At 39.4% G+C, this 20,044-nt stretch overlaps 1 protein-coding gene across 11 annotated transcripts in view; it reads left to right on the top strand.

Annotated features, from left to right (window-relative positions):
- Grik1 (glutamate ionotropic receptor kainate type subunit 1) overlaps positions 1-18,397 on the top strand; it is a 400,993-nt gene extending 382,596 nt beyond the window's left edge. For 3 of the 11 annotated variants that reach the window (XM_006248053.5, NM_001111117.1, XM_017597947.3), the window contains 2 exons: positions 17,423-17,509; positions 17,961-18,397. In XM_006248053.5, coding sequence (XP_006248115.1) covers positions 17,423-17,509; positions 17,961-18,116 — 243 coding nt within the window. In that variant the 3' untranslated portion in view covers positions 18,117-18,397. Of the gene's footprint in view, positions 1-616; positions 7,632-17,422; positions 17,630-17,960 lie in introns of those variants that run through there. The other 8 variants (NM_001111114.1, NM_017241.2, XM_063270448.1 and 5 more) reach the window with 4 other exon arrangements.
- Positions 18,398-20,044: the final 1,647 nt, after the last annotated feature.

Genomic DNA, 20,044 nt, shown 5'->3' with positions numbered 1-20,044 from the left:
GACTGAGAATTAAGATAATTCCCTTCTAAAATAAATAAAATACAGAGCTCCAGGACATTGTAGGATATTAACCCAATAGTTTAGAGATAGCATTCGAATCTCAAAGCTAAGCATGATTACTTCTACTACCGATATCACAAAACTCTTAATAATTTTCAACACAAGGCTGTATGTGTTCATTTTGCACAGAATCCTGCAAATTGTATGGCTGGCTTTGACTAATGACCAGATACTAGAACCATTTTCTTTATGTGCAAACTATATTGAGTACCCAACCCTAGGATGATTCATTATATTCTTGTTTCTTTATGGAAACTCTCCCCAGAATTAAAAAGCAATTGTGAGATTACGGAGCAACCCTTTCCTGGACCTGGTTATAGAAAGCTGCCTTTAATTAATAGGTAGAATGGACTGCTCTGCTTTAAACTCCAATTTGCTCTTAAGGTGTCTTGTTTTATGCTACTAATTTGAAAAATAAAAGCTTGTATATATTATGCATTTAATGTGCTGCTTCATAACTGCTGGCTTCATTTGATTTAATTTTTCATTTAAACATTCATTCTTGCTTTTTATTTATTCACTTTCTTCATTTTTTTCCATTTCTTTTGCATGCAAGGCTTTTTGTTTCTTTTATGGACTGCAGTGTAAACAAACCCATCCGACCAACTCCACTTCCGGGACTACTTTATCTACAGATGTAGAGTGTGGCAAATTATTACGAGAGGAAAAGGGGATTCGGACACAGTCCTCAGTCCATACTGTATAACTTGGATTTTTTTAAAAAGTTGTTTCCGGTAGAATTGCTTGTAATGAGTGTTGTTTGTGCCTGCATCTATTAAACTGAAGTAGCCAGTCTGCCCTTTTCCTTATACAAGCAAAACGTACACACACTACTCCAGGCTCTCAGGTCAGACGGCTGGAACATCCATGCAATACATACTGACTGATTCAGGGCTTTTATAAGAGGAATGTATATATAGCAAACTATTCTGTCCAAAACTGTCTTTTTGTGCTCTCTTTATGCATTAAAAATAAATGACATTTTCTTCATAAGCAAAAAATTGAGACATATAACAGGGCAACGCAAGGGAAAATGCTAGTTCCAGGAACTTCTTTGTATTTTTGTGAACTTTCCCCCTCTACTTTTTCTCTCCCTGTCTCGTGTGTTCTTTAGACCTACATATTTCAAACTTTCTATAGCTATGTCATTTCAACAAGTATGCTAGTAACTCTATTAACATTGTTAATGTTTAAATAAATTGGTCCCAAGATTTTAAATGCATTATTTACCCAAAACCTCAAAGGTGTCTTGGCTCTTACAGATTCAGAAACCAACACTGAAAGAATAATGGTTGAACTTGAATTTGAGGGGAGATGACCTAACCTGAGCCTTTCTCAGGGATGTGAGGCACAGTCAAAAATGATTTCTGGACAAGAACTCAGCAACATCAGGCTTTCAAAGAGCAGTTAGCAGTCATGTGTAGGTGTAGAGCCCCTGAGAACCTGATTAGTTTCAAACCATGTACTGTTTCCTAGAATTACGAACTAATTCATGACATCTTTCATTTGCTGCTCACCTGCACTCACCCTGTGCAATGATGAGAATCTTCCCACACGTTCGTGCACTTTCTTCCCACTCGCCTAAGATAGAGTAGTTCTTCTTAACTCATCTTTCCTGAGCCTTGCCAAGTTCACACTCATTTCCCTAGACTCGTCACTCATTATTAGTGCATCCTAAGTGTGCCATGGGGACAGACAAGGTGGAGAAAATAAATACCAGAGACAATTTCCAGACGCATTAGTCACAGGTCTCTGCAGATTTATTTTCTACCTGCATTCAAAGTGAATAATTCTCACACCAACTCGGCTTAGTGACACAGAAAGCCAATGGCATGCTTGATTTGGTGTGACAGAAAGTGCCTGCTGTTTGCACTTGCTCCCTCCCCTTGGTAGAAAGCAGGGAAATTGAGCTGCCTCTTGTCTCAGTTCAATATGGGATCAGTTGGTCTTTGCTCTCTGTCAGAAAATTACCTCTTGACTTACCAAGTGATCCCCTAGAATACATTCCAGAGAAGGAGGTTTCTGGCATCTGGACAATCACGCGCATGACCTTCCTGCTTAGCTTTGAATGGGTTCTGGGATCTTTGTCACAGCTCTTTCCAATCAACTTTATATTTCCTTGGTAAAGCATGATCAGAAAATTTGACTTCTGCACTGATTGCTTCTCAGCCTTGTTCTTTAAATAAATTAGCTCTTTATGAAAATACCTAAAAATTACATTACTATTTATTTACTGTTATTAAAGTGGGGAAAGACTACTGTGTGTCTCTGATCAGAATTCACATTTTCGGGATCAATAGAATCAGATTACCAGGTGGGATAAAAGCTACACCAGTCTCAGTTTCATGACTTATTGATTCAGCGGACAGAATCCATGAGGTGCTTAAGTTTATTTCCCAAAATCTATTTAATACACCAAAGTGGCTATAAAATTTTCTGAGTGACTGATGATACAGAAAATTCAAGCTGGCAAAGGCGAGCAAACTTCACCTTGCTGCATAGACCATTCTTAAGTTTGATTCAGAGATGAGCAAAGAAGTAATTTCCTTCCAAAGTTAACATTAGGAGGGCTTGGGACATAGCTCATTTAGAGACTGCTTACCTAGCTCACAAGGAGCTTGAGTGGTGCTTCCCAGTCCCAGTTATGCACTAAACCATGTACAGTCACACAAGACTGTAATCCCAACCCTCAAGAGTTAAAGGCAGAAGGATTAGAAAATCAGGATCAATTACATACTGAGTTTAAAGGAAGTCTGGACTACTTACTGGACACTTGTCCCAAAAATTTTTAGATAAATAAATAAATGACATTTTGTTTTAGACTGTATGCTATCTAACTCTGACATTTATCTAGTATTTTATAGTTTTCAAAACGTTTACACACACACACACATCACATCACATTTGATTCTTTCAGCAATTTTAACTCAGCTTTATTATCAGAAGTAACAGAAATTAGAGTCCAGACCCTTGAGTCATGAGAATAGGTTTAAGAGAAAATTTTATAAATTATCCAAACTCAGGTTCAAGCACAGCCTCATTTGGAATCACTGCATGGAATCACTACGTTTCAGTTTCTAAATATTTTCTAGCTTCAGTTTTCTAACATCTAACACCAGGAGGTCATTTTCTAGAATACAAGGTTGCTTTGAAGAAAATTTTTCCAAAGTAAGTGCCACTGGCAAGCACTTAATGAAGTTTTCATGGAGTTTCAGAGGGAACCAAGTTCAACACTCCCTTACCACATGGTATCTTAGACATTTAATATGTTGCTGTGATGGAGAATTTCCAACCTATTCAGTATCTCTCATTAGGTCATAGTGTCTTTTCTATAAAGCAACTGGCAAGACCTGTGTCCCCCATATAATAATCTACATCTACCATGAGAACTAAATGAAATCGCATCATGGCATGGAACATAAAACTACTTCAGTCTTGATAACAAATAGAGATCAAAAAATATGGCCTCCTATAGAAAAATTAAATATTTCTTTCTGATCACATGAGAAAATGAATTCAGCATCTTAAAACATACATAGATTTAGAAAATGAGATTGTGAATATTAAGTTCAAACACTGTCCAATTTTCCCTGAGCATCTGTTAAAATGAATGAATGGCAAAGTCACTATACTCAAGGGAAGAGCCTGCATCAGGAAGCTATGAGGATGAATAGGGGTAGCTTTGGGCAGGTCTCTTCAGACAGTTAAATCTAATGTGAAGTTAGGGAAAGGCAGTTATAATCGTTTGAGACATTCAGTTGATTCTAATAGTCAGGAAGAGTTATGATTCACTAATCCAAGCAGTACTTTAAGTGTGAAATTGGATCCCAATTAATCATTACTTTGTATGAATCGACTCAAACCAAAAATAGAGCTACTAATTCTAAGTGATATATGATAGATGGTTAGATAAATAGATACATACATACATATATACATACATGCATACATACAAAGACAGACAGATAGATGATAAATAGATACATAGATGAATAGATAGATACATAGATAGACAGATAGACAGATACATAGACACACAGATAGATACATAGATACATAAATAGATAGATACATAGATACATACATAGATACATAGATACATACATAGATAGATACAGATGGATACATAGATAGACAGATACATAGATAGATGATAGATAAATAGAAAAGTTACCTTGAACATAGCAGTTTTGTCAGGTTAAATGGTGAGCATACATACATACACAGATAGATAGATAGATACATACATACATACATATATACATAGACAGACAGACAGATAGATACATAGATAGATACATAGATAAAGAGACAGACAGATTTAGCATCTGATATACAATGTGTATTTTTAAGACAGAAACTTCATGATATTGATAATCTCATGGTAAAACATATTGGTAAAACATAGATCTATTCCTACTCAAAATGATCAAGTAAGTAGTTTGTTGCTGCCTGGGGCCTTTGTAGATATTTTTTCTACTTCTCTTCTTTTTCTAACAACCAGTTCTTGTTGCCATGGCAATGGCTACTGAGACCACATTGACCTCTGCAGGGTCCATTGCGTTTCAAGTGAAATTTAGAACAAAAACCACCAGATCGCATTTGCATCATTAGTTCAGAGAATTTAGTATAAATCACAATCATCAGGAGGAGAGATTTGCATTCCCCTCCAGCTCCATATGCTCACTTGGGGGACACAGCCAGGAGTCAGCATGTGTCATCGAGCCTAAAAAAGAATATTTAAAATTTGTTGTGTGCATTAGTCTCCACTAAAGTTACCTTGGATATATTAATTTTCTCCAAAATCCAGTCATACATGTGAATCGTGAACTGTCTTGAATGCTAAAGATGGTTTGATAGTTTTTTTTACATATATTTATTTCACAATAATCCTGAATACAGTTGCTTTAGTTTAAAGCACTTGGGGAAAATGGGCTTTTATTAAAAAAGAAAAGAAAAAAGAAAGAAAGAAAAGTTACCTTGAACATAGCAGTTTTGTCAGGTTAAATGGTGAGCATCAATTTCTATAACACAGTAGCAGGTTGTGAGTTATATTTTTAAAATACTGCTTAAAGTCAAGCAGAAAGGCAGAAGGGTATTAAAAGATTGAACAAAGACATCAGTAATAATAGCATTATATTAATTTGTCTCTTCCTAAGTCTGTCCGTCACCTGATTCAAAGAAGAAAAGCAATAAAGCTTCATATTGTACTTTGCCGATTTGGACTAAAATTACAAATTGAATTTTTACATTTTTTTCAGCAAAACTACATAAGCAATAGGAAAATCAGCTGGGTCCATATGATTATAAGCGTATTTAAAAAATCGCTTTCAAAAGTCCTCGCTGTATTTGACAAGCATTATGTTATATTGTTTATGAGCCATAATGCAGTGCCGCAGTGAATTCCAATTAATCCCCGAGCCTGTGGTGTTTAGGCTACAAGCTCTGTTTACTAGTCAGCCTGACCATGGAGAAGCAAGGCGAAAGAACGCATTTTTTCCTGTACTGATTTCCATTTTTCCTAGTTGCTGCAAAAGGCATCATAAATTAATCCCTTGTGGAGAGTAAAGGGCCCCTGCTTGCTGCCAACATTGTAGCTCACCTGTGCAAGCCATCATCTCACTAAGCTCACCAATCTGGGGATTGGTAGTCCAGATGCACCGGAATTAGAATCATTTCAACATTCGAAGTTCCTCCCACAGAAACTGCCAATGTGGGCAAGAAGGCTCTTTCTGAAACTTTCAAAGGATTTCTATTTACAAGTGTTAGAGCATGCTGGGAAGAGCGAGTCCAGACCCCAGTTGCACAGCCAAACTTGGACTTCATTGGTGTTAGGCCGAATCCACCTGATGCCTAGACAATTTAACAGTGGGCGTGGTCCTCACAATGTATACACAGCAAAGCTCATAACGAAAAGCTGAGGGATTGAGTGTTGTTACTATAGTTTCTGCGACAATTAAGACAGTTGAGTAAACTTAGCTGAAATTGCTTTTCTTCCCAATTTTCCAGTTGAATGACATTTCCAAATTTAAAGTAGCCAAATATAAAATAATCCGCTTCTAAAAAGGCTTCCCTGACCTAGTCATCTCTGTGTGGTTTATTTACATCCACAGAAACTAAGAGACAACTGTCCAAAAGGAGTCTGCCATGGCTCCTGTCCGTACACTTACATGTGTCCGTCTGCAGCTCCATTGTTTCCTCTTTGGTGTGATCAACTTATTTGACAAATGATGCAGAAGCCTGTTGTTTTTGTGCTGGTGGGAAGACTGCCTTTTCATAGACACCCAAACACTATTATCACAGAAGTGAGGAGACATTTAGTATTCATCTACAGATCCCTTCTTCTATATGCAAATAACACTGTCTTATAAACCCAACTCTAAATATCCTAAGTGGCCCAATAGAATTAAAAGGAGTCTTGAGAATTAAAACAGTCCAGTTCTCCATCCTGCTGCTGAATGGCCATGTGACTCTCACTGAGTGAATTTGTTTCCTCAACCCGTCTCCTCAACTTTAGACAGATAGAATTTGAGGGCACCATCTCACCGAAAACAATTTTTAAATATGCTAGAAAAAAATGGAAAGGAAATAACATATCAAAAGTAGAATGGAAATAAAAATCCTCTTGTGTATGTATTTTAGGATGGCTCTGTGTGTCTCCTAAACACACTGCATCTTTAAGATAAGTGGGATTGCATTGCTCTGCCAGCACTTCAGCGAAAGGCCCTCTGTGGACAGAGAAAAGAATCCAGTCAGACAACACAACATCAAGAGTGAGGGGAAGCTCACACAAATGAACATAGGCAAATTGTTCCAAACACTGATGCTGCAGAAGTGGGTCATCCTCAACTTTGGGGAACTATATATTAAATCAAAACACACACAGACAGACAGACAGAGACAGGCAGGTGGACAGATGGATGGATGGACAGACAGGAGGAATGTACATAGACAGTTCTTGGAAGCATAGAATTAATTACACACAAATTGGTAAAGGAGAAACAAACAGGACATGGTATGAGGTAGGACCCAAGTCTGAAAGCAGAACCTAAGAATGCTGGGAAAGATAGAGAAAAGGGACAGCATGCATTTGTTTTCCATCACCTTGCCTTCTCCGTTTTTGCTTTGTCAAGCTTGAGATGAGCCAACCTTTCAGCATTTGAGTACCAAGTTGACTTCTAATTTATAATGCAGCAGGACCCTTGGGGCTGCATGACTTTTAACTTCAGGATCCCGATGTTTCATTGAATAAATCAAGTGTCCTAATCCAAGTAGTTTATAAGTAGCAGCATTTCAAATTCAGGCATTGGAGGAATGTAGACAGTACAGTTTTTCCTATCTTATTTTGCTCCCTTTCCCCAATTTTTCACCATTGAAACAAAAGACAGCACTGAGGGAAAACTATGCCTGCTTAGATGCTACTTGAATTTCTAAAGACCATTGCAGAGTCTACTCCCAACTCAAGACAAGGCAGAAAAAAAAAATGGAAATCTTAGAAGAAGCCTGAGGGAATGGTGAAGAGAAGTACCTTTATTAGCTTTGCTAAGGAGAGTTTAGAAAGTGGTAAGACGTGAAGAGAAAAATTCCATCTGACTGTATCTGCAAGGCAGAACACTAGTACACAGCCAACAAGCCTGTGGAGGGCGTCAAAAGCACTTTCTCAAAGTCACAACACAGACAATATCCAAAAAGAATCCATGCCCTTCCTCGGGAATGAGAGGCTTATTGGAGGATTTGGAGACTCTTAGCAGATTGGTCGAGGTTAAATGTGAAGACACATAGCCTACTAAGAGACCATTCGAGCCACAGGCATCTCAGGTGACTTAGCCGAGATATAGCAATGTCCATGAAGTAATAGATGTCACACCAGTAAAAGCCAGCAAGTGGTCAGATAATAGTGGCTCCCAAGCCCTCTGGACCCTCTCCTAATTGCAGATGGCCTTCAGAAAGAAAAGTTGGAGGAAAGTGGTGAGGCAGTAAACAGAGAGTCCTGAGTTAGCTGGCCCATTAAGCAAAAGAAAACATTTCCAACCCAAGGTAGATTTTCTTGATCTGACAGGATCTGATAGTAAAGAGAGAACCACCAAGCTGAGTTATGGGTTTTTATTTAATGGAATCATAGTTTTTTTTAAAAAAAATTTTTAAATGTTAGTTTTTAGCTCAAGAAAATGTATGTCTCCTACAGTGGATATGATTTGGTGCTTCCAAATTGAGGACACCAGGAACGAGCATTACAAACAATTAAAACCCTACTTCCGGTAGAGCTAGCCATTCCACAGAGGAAGAAATTTATGTTATGGCCCCACCTAACTTATGGAAAGCTTTGATAAGAACAGTAAAAAGTAGAACAGTCCAGATAACTCAAACCAATAGAAGAAAAACTAGGGAAGCATCTGGAACACATGGGCACTGGAAAAAATTTCCTGAACAAAACACCAATGGCTTATGCTCTAAGATCAAGAATCGACAAATGGGATCTCATAAAACTGCAAAGTTTCTGTAAGGCAAAGGACACTGTGGTTAGGACAAATCGGCAACCAACAGATTGGGAAAAGATCTTTACCAATCCTACAACAGATAGAGGCCTTATATCCAAAATATACAAAGAACTCAAGAAGTTAGACCGCAGGGAGACAAATAACCCTATTAAAAAATGGGGTTCAGAGCTAAACAAAGAATTCACAGCTGAGGAATTCTGTATGGCTGAGAAACACTAAAGAAATGTTCAACATCTTTAGTCATAAGGGAAATGCAAATCCAAACAACCCTGAGATTTCACCTCACACCAGTGAGAATGGCTAAGATCAAAAACTCAGGTGACAGCAAATGCTGGCAAGGATGCGGAGAAAGAGGAACACTCCTCCATTGTTGGTGGGATTGCAGACTGGTACAACCATTCTGGATATCAGTCTGGAGGTTCCTCAGAAAATTGGACATTGAACTGCCTCTCTCTCATATACCCAAAAGATGCCCCAACATATAAAAAAGACACGTGCTCCACTATGTTCATCGCAGCCTTATTTATAATAGCCAGAAGCTGGAAAGAACCCAGATGCCCTTCAACAGAGGAATGGATACAGAAAATGTGGTACATCTATCTACACAATGGAATATTACTCATATCAAAAACAATGACTTTATGAAATTCGTAGGCAAATGGTTGGAACTGGAAAATATCATCCTGAGTGAGCTAACCCAATCACAGAAAAACACACATGGTATGCACTCATTGATAAGTGGCTGTTAGCCCAAATGCTTGAATTACCCTAGATGCCTAGAACAAATAAAACTCAAGACGGATGATCAAAATGTGAATGCTTCACTCCTTCTTTAAAAGGGGAACAAGAGTACCGTTGCAGGGAAGAGAGAGGCAAAGATTAAAACAGAGACTGAAGGAACACCCATTCAGAGCCTGCCCCACATGTGGCCCATACATATACAGCCACCCAATTAGACAAGATGGATGAAGCAAAGAAGTGCAGACCGACAGGAGCCGGATGTAGATCGCTCCTGAGAGACACAGCCAGAATACAGCAAATACAGAGGCGAATGCCAGCAGCAAACCACTGAACTGAGAATAGGACCCCCGTTGAAGGAATCAGAGAAAGAACTGGAAGAGCTTGAAGGGGCTCGAGACCCCATATGTACAACAATGCCAAGCAACCAGAGCTTCCAGGGACTAAGCCACTACCTAAAGACTATACATGGACTGACCCTGGACTCTGACCTCATAGGTAGCAGTGAATATCCTAGTAAGAGCACCAGTGGAAGGGGAAGCCCTGGGTCCTGCTAAGACTGAACTCCCAGTGAACTAGACTGTTGGGGGGATGGCGGCAATAGGGGGAGGGTGGGGAGGGGAACACCCATAAAGAAGGGGAGGGGGGAGGGATTAGGGGAATGTTTGCCCGGAAACCGGGAAAGGGAATAACACTCAAAATGTAAATAAGAAATACTCAAGTTAATAATAAAAAAAAAAGAAAAAAAGAAAAAAAAAAGTAGAACAGTCCCTCATCATGAAAGACTCCCTATAAGATCATGTCACGTCACACGGTGCCGGAAGCCAGCAAGAGGCAAAGCGGTGAGGAACAAGTGCTATCCCACCATCTGAGAATGACTCCACAGACAGGAAAGTTACTGGGAGCGGCTTACACTGCAGCACTAGTACACATCTCTACAAGGAGAGTTGCTGACCTTTGCGATGTCTGTGTGGAGCCCATGCCCTCTGCAGAAAATGTCTTTGCCTCCAGTTACAGGACTGGAGTAACTGCGTCCTTCTCTCTCTGCTCATTAGTAGCCTTTGTTTCCATTCTGGAGCAGGACAAGTTCCATGTGCCCTAATGTGCCCTTCAGAGGTCATGGACATTTGACTCAAGCATGGTAGGGAAGAGAAGGTAAGGGGCTGCTCCCAATTACTCCCTGAACCTAGGACCAGTTTCTTTTGTCCCATGGTTGAACTGTACTCCTTGAAGCAGATTTACAACGGGACCTTCATGGACCATTCATCCTTTGTTCTACCTGTGTGCTGCATCATTAAAGTGCAGAGCTACATCTCTAAGGCCAAATGCGCAATTGAGATCCCTTGTTTTGGCCTCCCCTTCTTCCAAACACGCAGCCACTACAGCAATAGGTTCGAAGCCCAGAGTGTCTTCTAACAGTTGTACAAAGTACATTTAAGAATGTGAAGCTCAACATCTTCTCTCTGGAGATCTAGCATCCCTACCTCCAGGACAGTTCTTACAAAGGTTCTCTTTACAACTTTTAAAGTGGGGAGAAATGGTCAAAATTCAGGAAAATTAGTAAAGAACACGTGAATTAATATCAGAATGCTAAGCTGCTTCAGTGCTAACCCCACACCTCAAAGACTCCCATGAATTCACTGGTAGTATTAAGGCAGAGAGAATTTATTTGTACTCATTTACCTGATTTGTATGGGCTCATAGCCCTGGCAGGGTAACCGTTATGAGTAATCTCCTTAAAACTTCAGATTCTATTCGGATCCAGTATGCTGTCCCATGATGTATTTATTATTGATAGAAAAACACATTTCCCAGGTCAACCTTTAAATAAAGGTCAACCAGAAAGAAGATCAGTGTGTGTCTCAGATTGTCGGCAGTCCTGCGGGCACGGCAGGCTCACGTTTACAGTTTGACAGCCTGGACAGAACACCTGGAAATGTTTGGGAATGAATTCCTGCGCATAGGGAACCTTCAATCTAGGAACTGAGAAGGCAAGGGTTCTGGTTCCAGGGATGCGATGTTTTAGGAACAGGAAGAACACATTGGTTACGCATACATGTCAGGGGAAGAAAAGACCAGAGCTTTACATTAATTACCTGTGAGGGCCAGTTCAAAGAAGCATCAAAGAAACTGAGAAATGGTCTGGACAAAGAAGATATCTAGGTTCAGAGAGAGGGTAAAGGCTGGTAGCCAAGCGGAGAAATGGCTTCTCAGGGCCTACGTCTCCTCTACCCCAGGATTTTCAGTATGGATGAGAATCAGTTCCCTCACTGGTTCTCAGTACAGTTAATATATTGCCACTGTTCTGGAAACTAAAAATATGATCAATTCAGCCTCTTTGATGCCAGGGCAGGTAACTGAAAGGTAACCCACGGGTTCTGAATGAACTCAGAAAAATAATAACATTAAGGCAAATGGTACCCAAATTGTTATGGAACACGAGAACCTCATGTAAGACCGTTCATGCACAACTACTGCTAGAAAGGCCCCCATATGCCCTCCTTTACTATGTCTCAGAGGAAAAGGGGGTCAGCTTTGTTCTTAGTCTCAGATCAGTAGTTCTGTGACAAAATAAAGCCTTGGTACAAGTAGATGACAATTCCTCTGAAAGTCTTGTGGTAAGACATGTATACTCAGGTTTGTTCTGATCCAGTTCTTTTAAAGGTTCCTCTGACTTTAAGCCCACACAATATTGAACATTCTAGGTATGCAGACCAGCAGACTGCAAGATAAAAACCAATGCTAAGGTTGTGAATGTTTGGAACATCTTACTTTAAAAGAAAACTCATCAAGACTAGACTCCACGGAGCAAGGCAGTAATATGACCACACCATGACAATAATCCCCTCGTTTCTTAGAAATCTATTTCTCTTATAGATCAAATTTTACTGAGAATGGTATTTCCAAAAATTTTGAAATTATACTTTGCATTTAAAAGCCTACAATTACAGTGAATGAATTTAAATTTATAAAATGACAATATCACTAGCATCTTTCCTATCAATGTTTAACAAGAAAATTTATCAACAATGTCAATGTTGCAGAGCATTTCATGTATTTGAATTAATAAGAAAGAACTATCCCAGCTACGGAGTTACTATGTTACTGGCTAGGCTTCTCATATTTAAAAAGCTGTTGGGGAGAAATCATATGAGCATCAAAATTAGGAGCATAAAAATAGTTTTCCTAAATATCTTTCTAAATACACACATGCAACAAAATATGTAAATGTCTAGATGCTAAGTTTACAAAAATCAAGCTGACATTAACAATCTGTGTCACTGTGTCAACCAGTATGAAATCTATCAGAGAAAACCTAAGTCATAAAATACAGTAAACTCACATAACATTCTAATAAAGAACTTTTCTTGATACTTTGAGGGAAAAGCTCTTCTGGACCATTTGTTGTTTTAGGTTTTTCTGATATAGTTTATTTGAGAAGCCAAACAGGGATGGAGAGATGGCTCAACGATTAAGAGCACTGACCGCTCTTCCAGAGGTCCTGAGTTCAAATCCCAGCAACCACATGGTGTTAATACTTAATTTAATACTTTGGCTTTTAATAAAAGGGACAGCAGATCGACCTCCTATTTGATTAAGAGAGAGAGAGAGAGAGAGAAAGAGAGAGAGAGAGAGAGAGGGAGAATAAAAACCACAAAAAAAGTTTTTTAAAAAAAAGGGTTGGGGATTTAACTCAGTGGTAGAGCGCTTACCTAGCAAGCGCAAGGCCCTGGGTTCGGTCCCCAGCTCCGGAAAAAAAAAAGAGAGAAGCTAAACAATGTGAATGTTTTTAAAAAATGATCTATGTCATATATTCCTGGGTTTGAACCTAGAGCTTCATGCCAGTACTCTACAATGAGGTACAGCCAGAGCGCTACCTCCCATCCTGTCCAGGACAACATCCACAGTGAGATGATCAAAGGCATAGGGAGAGTTTGCATAATTTGCATTCAGACTCAGACTAGCAGCACGAAATCAAACATCTGGGGCTAAGCTAAAGAAGGCACCATGAAGTCAGCAACTGAAAAGGGAGAGTAAGAGAAACTGAAGGCCGGAAAGGGCCTATGGAAGAAATGCTCAGATCAGGCAAAGCAAGGAAGAGAAATGCACTTGGGAAAGCCAAATCCCCAACCATGTCATTCTCCCTTTAGAAAACAGGAGAGCTCCAGCTCAAGATTTGGGCCTCAGCTAGAGTAATGTACTGCTCAGTTCTCTTTCCTCTAAAAGAGAAGCTTTACACACACACACGCACGCGCACGCACACACGCACACCACACACATAAACACACACACACACCACACACACACACCACACATAAACACACACACACACCACACACATAAACACACACACATGCACACACATGCACACACACACCACATACACAACACACACACAACACATGCACACACACACACCACACACACACACACACCACACATAAACACACACACACACACCACACACATACATGCACACACCACACCCACACCCATGCACACACACACCACACACATAAACACACACATGCACACACACACACCACACACATAAACACACACATGCACACACACACAACACACGCACATGCACACATGCACACGCACACATGCACACACACCTCCTTTTATCTTTGAACACTGTAAAGAACAGCACATAGAGCGAGTTCATTTACAACTGAATTTTCCTACAGCCTTCCCATCATAGAAATCTGTCATAATGTGGACTTAAATGGCAAGCGACTGTACTCAGCATTCACTCCTGCCCGATGTCTAAGCACTAATTCTTCCTTCAGCGCGGTTTTCACGGCTCTTTCGCACATAAGCACTGAGGCATCTTATGAACCAGAGAGGGATAGTGATGATGAATATTGAACTTTTTCTGGTTTAAATATGCACAGGATCTAGCTCAGCTAAAACATGCTCTAAACAACCGGAAGGAATTGTTCCATGGAAGAGCAGACAACGGCTCGACTCGGGGAAGCATCCACTTTTTCATTGTCTCCTTCTCTCTAAACCATGAAATAGTCAGTGACTGCCATAGTTGAAATATCTTCATTGCAGTGATACAATGGTATTGTAATAAACCTATTTACAATGTGGCTGGCATTACAATATTTCCCTCTCCCTCCCTCTCTTCTCTCTCCCTCCCCCTCTCCCTCCCTCACCTCTCTCTGTCACACAGGAACACACACACACACACACACGCACACACACGCACACACACACACACACACACACACACACACCTGCCCACTGAATTTTCTTGATAACTCTAGGAAAAAGGCTCTGTTATAATGCCACTTTCTAAACAAAGAAGTTGAGTTAATAAAAGAAAATATCATCCCAGTATAAGTAAGCCACCAAGTTTCAATGCCAGCATTCTCATGCTAATAGCCAGTTCCAAACTGCAAGTCGCCGTTGTTATGTAGAGATATGTTACAAATGTGAGCCCCCCACCCCCAGCAGTAAACAAACCTACATCAGAAGTACTGCAGCATCTCAACTCCAAAAAGCAGGAGAGGACAAACAACTGTGAAGATTTCCTGCCTGCAGTCACGCTGCCGCTAAAGAAAGGTGACCCACTGAATGCTTAATACTTTCTATCAAAAGTAGCATCTAGAAATTTAAACCATCACTTTAAAAATGAATGTGCCCATGGCCCAATGAATTGGAAGGCGTTCCTAAAGATTCGAAACCCAAATTTGCATATTGAACTTTTGAATCAAGTAGAAGTCACACCTGCTATTTATCCAGATGCATCAGGTCCCCTTATTTAAATGATCATCCTGACATCAGAAATGCCCTGTGCCAAAATAAATAATAAATAAACAAATGACTATGGAAAAAATAGAATTTAGTGTGGATTCTGAGACTATACAAGGCTGAAAATCTAACGGATGTGAGCCCACCCCACGCTGCCCTGACATGACCTCTGGGCGAGCAGTGACCTTCACTGGTTCACTCCAGGAGAGTGACAAGTCCCATCATTTACTGTGCTCAGGCTGACAGGGACCTTAAAGGTCATCTTTCCTTGTGGCTGTGCCAAAAGTTTGGCAGCAGAAAGGTCAGCCCCAATATCTTGCCATTTTCTTTTGGAGAGTCAAAGACAAACTCAGAGTCAGAAGTTTGCTACCAGAGGCAAAGAGAGGAGATCACCTGTAAAAATGAGGAAACCTCATTCTCATACTAAAATCAATGAATAAGTACTTTTGATTGAAAAACAAAGACTGTTGTATTTTAAGGCGGTTTAAACTTTGAAAGAGGATGCTCTTTTAAAGATAATCACAATTGAACGTTATGATTGAAATTGAAAATTAGATAAATTAAAATTGAAAAAATATAAATCGAATACCTTCTCTCTATCCAAAATAAGGAAGGGAACATAAACCAACATTTTCTTCCCTGTGCGAAGCTGCATTTTTTAGTTCATTTTTACTGTTTGAATGCAAAATGGTGTGAATAGTTAAATGTAAATCCATAGGAGTTAAAACAGAAACAAGACTAATTTCATAAGATGTTTTTATGAGGAAAAGGTTCACAAAACTTATAGTGATTTTTAGAAAAAAAAAACTAAATATGTATGATTTCCGTCGAAATAAGTTGAGGTTCTCAATCCATATAAATGGAGTTATATAGTATTTCCTTTTTTGCTTTCTCTTAGTATTCCCAATAATAATTTCTGCCCATCTACCTAATGGGTGGAACTATTATAATAGCTATAATAATAAACTTATAATTTTATTATATATGTATATAATATTTATAAAGCCTTGACACTCTTACTTTCCTTCATCCTGTTTCCTTCATCCTGAAATTAGAAATACCCAGTGGCAAAATAAATAAACAAACAAACAAACCCTGTGTTTAAATTTCAGATCAAAACCTTAACACAATATAATTTATCAAAATGCTGCTATAGACATTCATCTGACCTTGGCAGAAGTACGTGAATTTGACATAGCATAATGCTACAAATAAGTATATTTCATTTGTGATACAACTGTGGCATCCTTTTTGGAATACCGGGCACAGGGAACTCTGTGGCCATTGCACACCTAAACTGACAGGGAGCTAGAGAGTGTGGCCTAGATTTTCTATCTTTAGTGCCGTAGCAAGTGAAAGTGAAAGAAATCAAATCCTATCAATACACTGAATACATGCTTCAAAGATGAAAGTCTCTCACTGATCACTGGATTTTTCAAGAGGTTTGTATCTAGAACCTAAATTTGTTTACTGAACTTTCGAATCTACTAGAAACTACAACTTCTCTTTAGATGCATCAAGAACATTTCAGACTACATTTTCTTAAAGTACAAGTGGAACGCCAACACTTAGACTTTTCCAAACCTAGGAGGTCACTATCTTCCCATGAGGCAGGAAACTCCTGGCTATGTGCAGCCAGTTGACCATCAGCCACGTCTGTGCTGGAACTAATCACGCAGGAGCAACGTCTGCACACACATCCTCTGTCCAAAAGCTTTCCTGCCATTCTAGAATTGTGTTTTTTAAGACAATAGTACAAAACTCGAGGATGATACACACTTTGCAAAGCTGAACTGACAATACAGTATTGTCCAGCATCAGCAAAGGCTTTACAGTAGATCTCTGAAGAGACATTCTACATGCAGTAAATAGCAAGGCCCCATTTCCCAGCCCCAGCGCCTGGCCATGCTGTGGTCAGTCTATTTTACATTTCTGCAAGTTGGGCAATTTCAGATACTTCATGTAAGTGGACGCTACAGTTTTTGTCCTTCTGGGCAGCCTTATCTTACTGGAGAACATTTTCAGAGTAACCTCATCAAAAAGTAAGGCTGTAGATCCCTGTAGGCAGAAAATGTATCTGAAGAGCTTGTCTTGGATGGAAACAATGACAGCGAATTCCGTTGTATTGGCTGTTTATATAGCATGCATGCAAATACACATAGTGTATTGTAATGGAGATTATATGTCTATATTTTTCTGCATATGCTTAACATTGTTCCACCGTTCCTCCATCTTCGTTTGTGTAGCACCATTATTTTCCATTTCAACCCCAGCTGCATCATTGCTGCTGCCAGAATCTTTGGTTTTTTTTGGAGAAAATATACAATTTAAAATTGTGTTTTTTCTTTTTTTTTTATCAGAAAGGAAAGTCATCAAGACTTAGATTTTATTTTAGGAACAAAGTAAGGTTTCATGGGAGCAAAAAAGAGAGCCTTGGTGTAGAGAAGGTTTGTTCATTTTCTATAGCATTACTGAAGTGTCGTATGCCTTGATAACCCTATCAATGTTTGGATCATCTCAGTGGGGGAAATGCCTTAATTTAACTCTATTTTGCTGTCTCGGCAAAGGTAAGTTGTCTATTTTGAGAGCCTTGAGTTTTGTTGGGTTTGGTTTGGTTTGGTTTGGTTTGGTTTGGTTTTCTGAACTGGGAAACTCTATACCAGTGTGTTTGTTAATAAAGTATAAACTACTGAGCTAACTTTACTGCCTCAGTTTCCTTAAGTCTAAAATACAGATGGCCAGTGGGTGGAGGAGGAGGTGATGGGAGTTGGCCATTAGTTATGGACCTGCCTTAAAACAGTACCTTATGTTCATCAAACAGTAGGCCAGAGATACAAGTCAATACAGCTTGGTCCTGGGTCCCAGGACACTGACACTCTCTTATGTTGTACTCTCCAGTGTCTCTCTTTCAATGCCATCATGGAAGAGCTGGGAATATCCCTCAAGAATCAGAAAAAATTAAAGAAAAAGTCAAGAACTAAGGGCAAATCTTCTTTCACAAGTATCCTTACTTGTCACCAGAGACGAACTCAGAGAAAAGAGACAGTGGCGTGATCAAAGAACACACCTGTAAGAAGAAAAAGCCCACACGTCCGCTGCACATATTTGGAGGACAGATTTCAGAGGACTATGTCTTTATCCATAACCCCAGTCGTGGACAGAGGGGGAAGAAATGCACAATTTTTAAAGCTCACATAGATATTACTTGAGAAGTGAAACTGATTCTTTTCAGATGAATTTGTATGCACACTTATTTTGAATTTTTCCATTTCCTCCGATAAATTGCTATGTGTGCTTTCTAAATAATAATAAACAAGCGGACTTTGTTTTTCATAGCAAGTTTGAGCCTCAGTTTGTTCCCCCTTCCCTCTCCTTTTTCGCAGTGCTGAGGGTTAAGTATCACTAGCTATAGAATTGGGTGTTCTGAGGAATCTGTTAATACAGTCGTTTAGGACTGAGTTTAAAAATAGTTGTTTTCAGTTTATAGAGGGTACCTGCTTAATATAGAAAGAAAAGCCATTCTTCTTTGTGTTCTAAAGATCTAATTTTGTACATGGCTTAAATATTATTTGAACATTAGCAAGTATATTATCAGTAACTTTTTAAGGGGAAAATACATTTAAAAAATAAGTGTTCACCACGTTCTAAGACATCATACTGAGTTCATGTGAGAAAAATATGTGTTCTCTGTCCTTGTACAAATAAGAGGAAAATGTCTATTGCTGGAGGCAGGATCAGAATGTTGATGTCAGAAGCTGGACAGGCATGAAGAGGCAGCTGCCTAAGGGGTAAAGGTTTGGGTCTGTAGAATGACACAGGCACCATCACGTGATACCCTATGCGGGAAGAAGATGGAAGCCACAAGGGACCCAGGCACGATGTTCAAAGACACTCACATAAAAACAAAACAAAACCAGGATGTAATGTTAGGTGGGAAAAGGAGTTTAATACATTTCAAACATTAATGCAAGCTGTGGTGAGCCCTAGAGCAGCCATCACGCTAAGGGGAAACAGAAGGAAAGAGGACTGGGAAAGAAAACAGGAGAGTACACCGGAAGTTCTTCCATGACCCAAAATGTCAAGTCTGAACCAGATCAGAGCAGAGAAAGCACAGGACCGTGGGGGATCACCTTGACACGATTCAGTTAGCAATTCAGCAAGAGTCATGAAGGACAAGTGGAAACGGGAAAAAATGGCATAATTGGAGATGTCACCTACCTAGTGGGGAACTGCTGTCCTTCATCTTGCTAGAAAACAAGAGAGAGAAGAAATTAAGTTGATGTTTCATTTACTTAAGTCTCATTTTTTACATGATTATTTCCTAAATTCAGGAAACTTTAAAGCAGTCCCATCAGAATCTAAATGCGAACACATTTCCACACATAGAAAACAGCGACAAAATACCAAGCCAGACACACCTATAATCCTGATGCTTAAGAATTGGAGGTAGAGGGACCAGCAACCCAAGTCAAGCCTCTGCTACATAGGAAGTCTGAGGCAATCCTGTGCTACATGGATGACTGTCCCACATACCAGGAAAAGACCCTGAAAATGGCAATAAAAATACCAAAGAGGTATTTTTGCTCAACAGTAACCAATGCTCAGAATTCAAAATAATCAGATTTTTTTATTGACAATAAATAGAAGTGGGCCAAAAAGGATGCACTAGAGGGGAGATGGAGTCGAAGTGGGAAGAGTACAGGAAGGGAAAACTGTAATCAGGAGATTCATTGTATGAAAAAAGAAACTACTTTTAATAAAGGGGGAAACAACACATTAAAATAAAATTAAAGAGGTGTTGGAGAGACAGCTCAGAGGTTACGAGTTGCTCTTCCAAAGTGCCAGGTTTAATTCTCAGTAACCACACGGCAGCTCACTATTGTCTGTAACTCCAGCTCCAGAGGATCTGACACCCTCACAAAGACATACCTCCAGGCAAAGCACCAATACATATAAAATAAAAATAAATCAGTTTAAAATAA

The sequence above is a fragment of the Rattus norvegicus genome, chromosome 11 (genome assembly GCF_036323735.1).
Source record: "Rattus norvegicus strain BN/NHsdMcwi chromosome 11, GRCr8, whole genome shotgun sequence".
In the NCBI taxonomy this organism is placed as follows: Eukaryota; Metazoa; Chordata; class Mammalia; order Rodentia; family Muridae; genus Rattus; species Rattus norvegicus.
The sequence above is the reverse complement of the archived record's forward strand: the minus strand, read 5'-3'. Positions and strand labels throughout refer to the sequence as shown.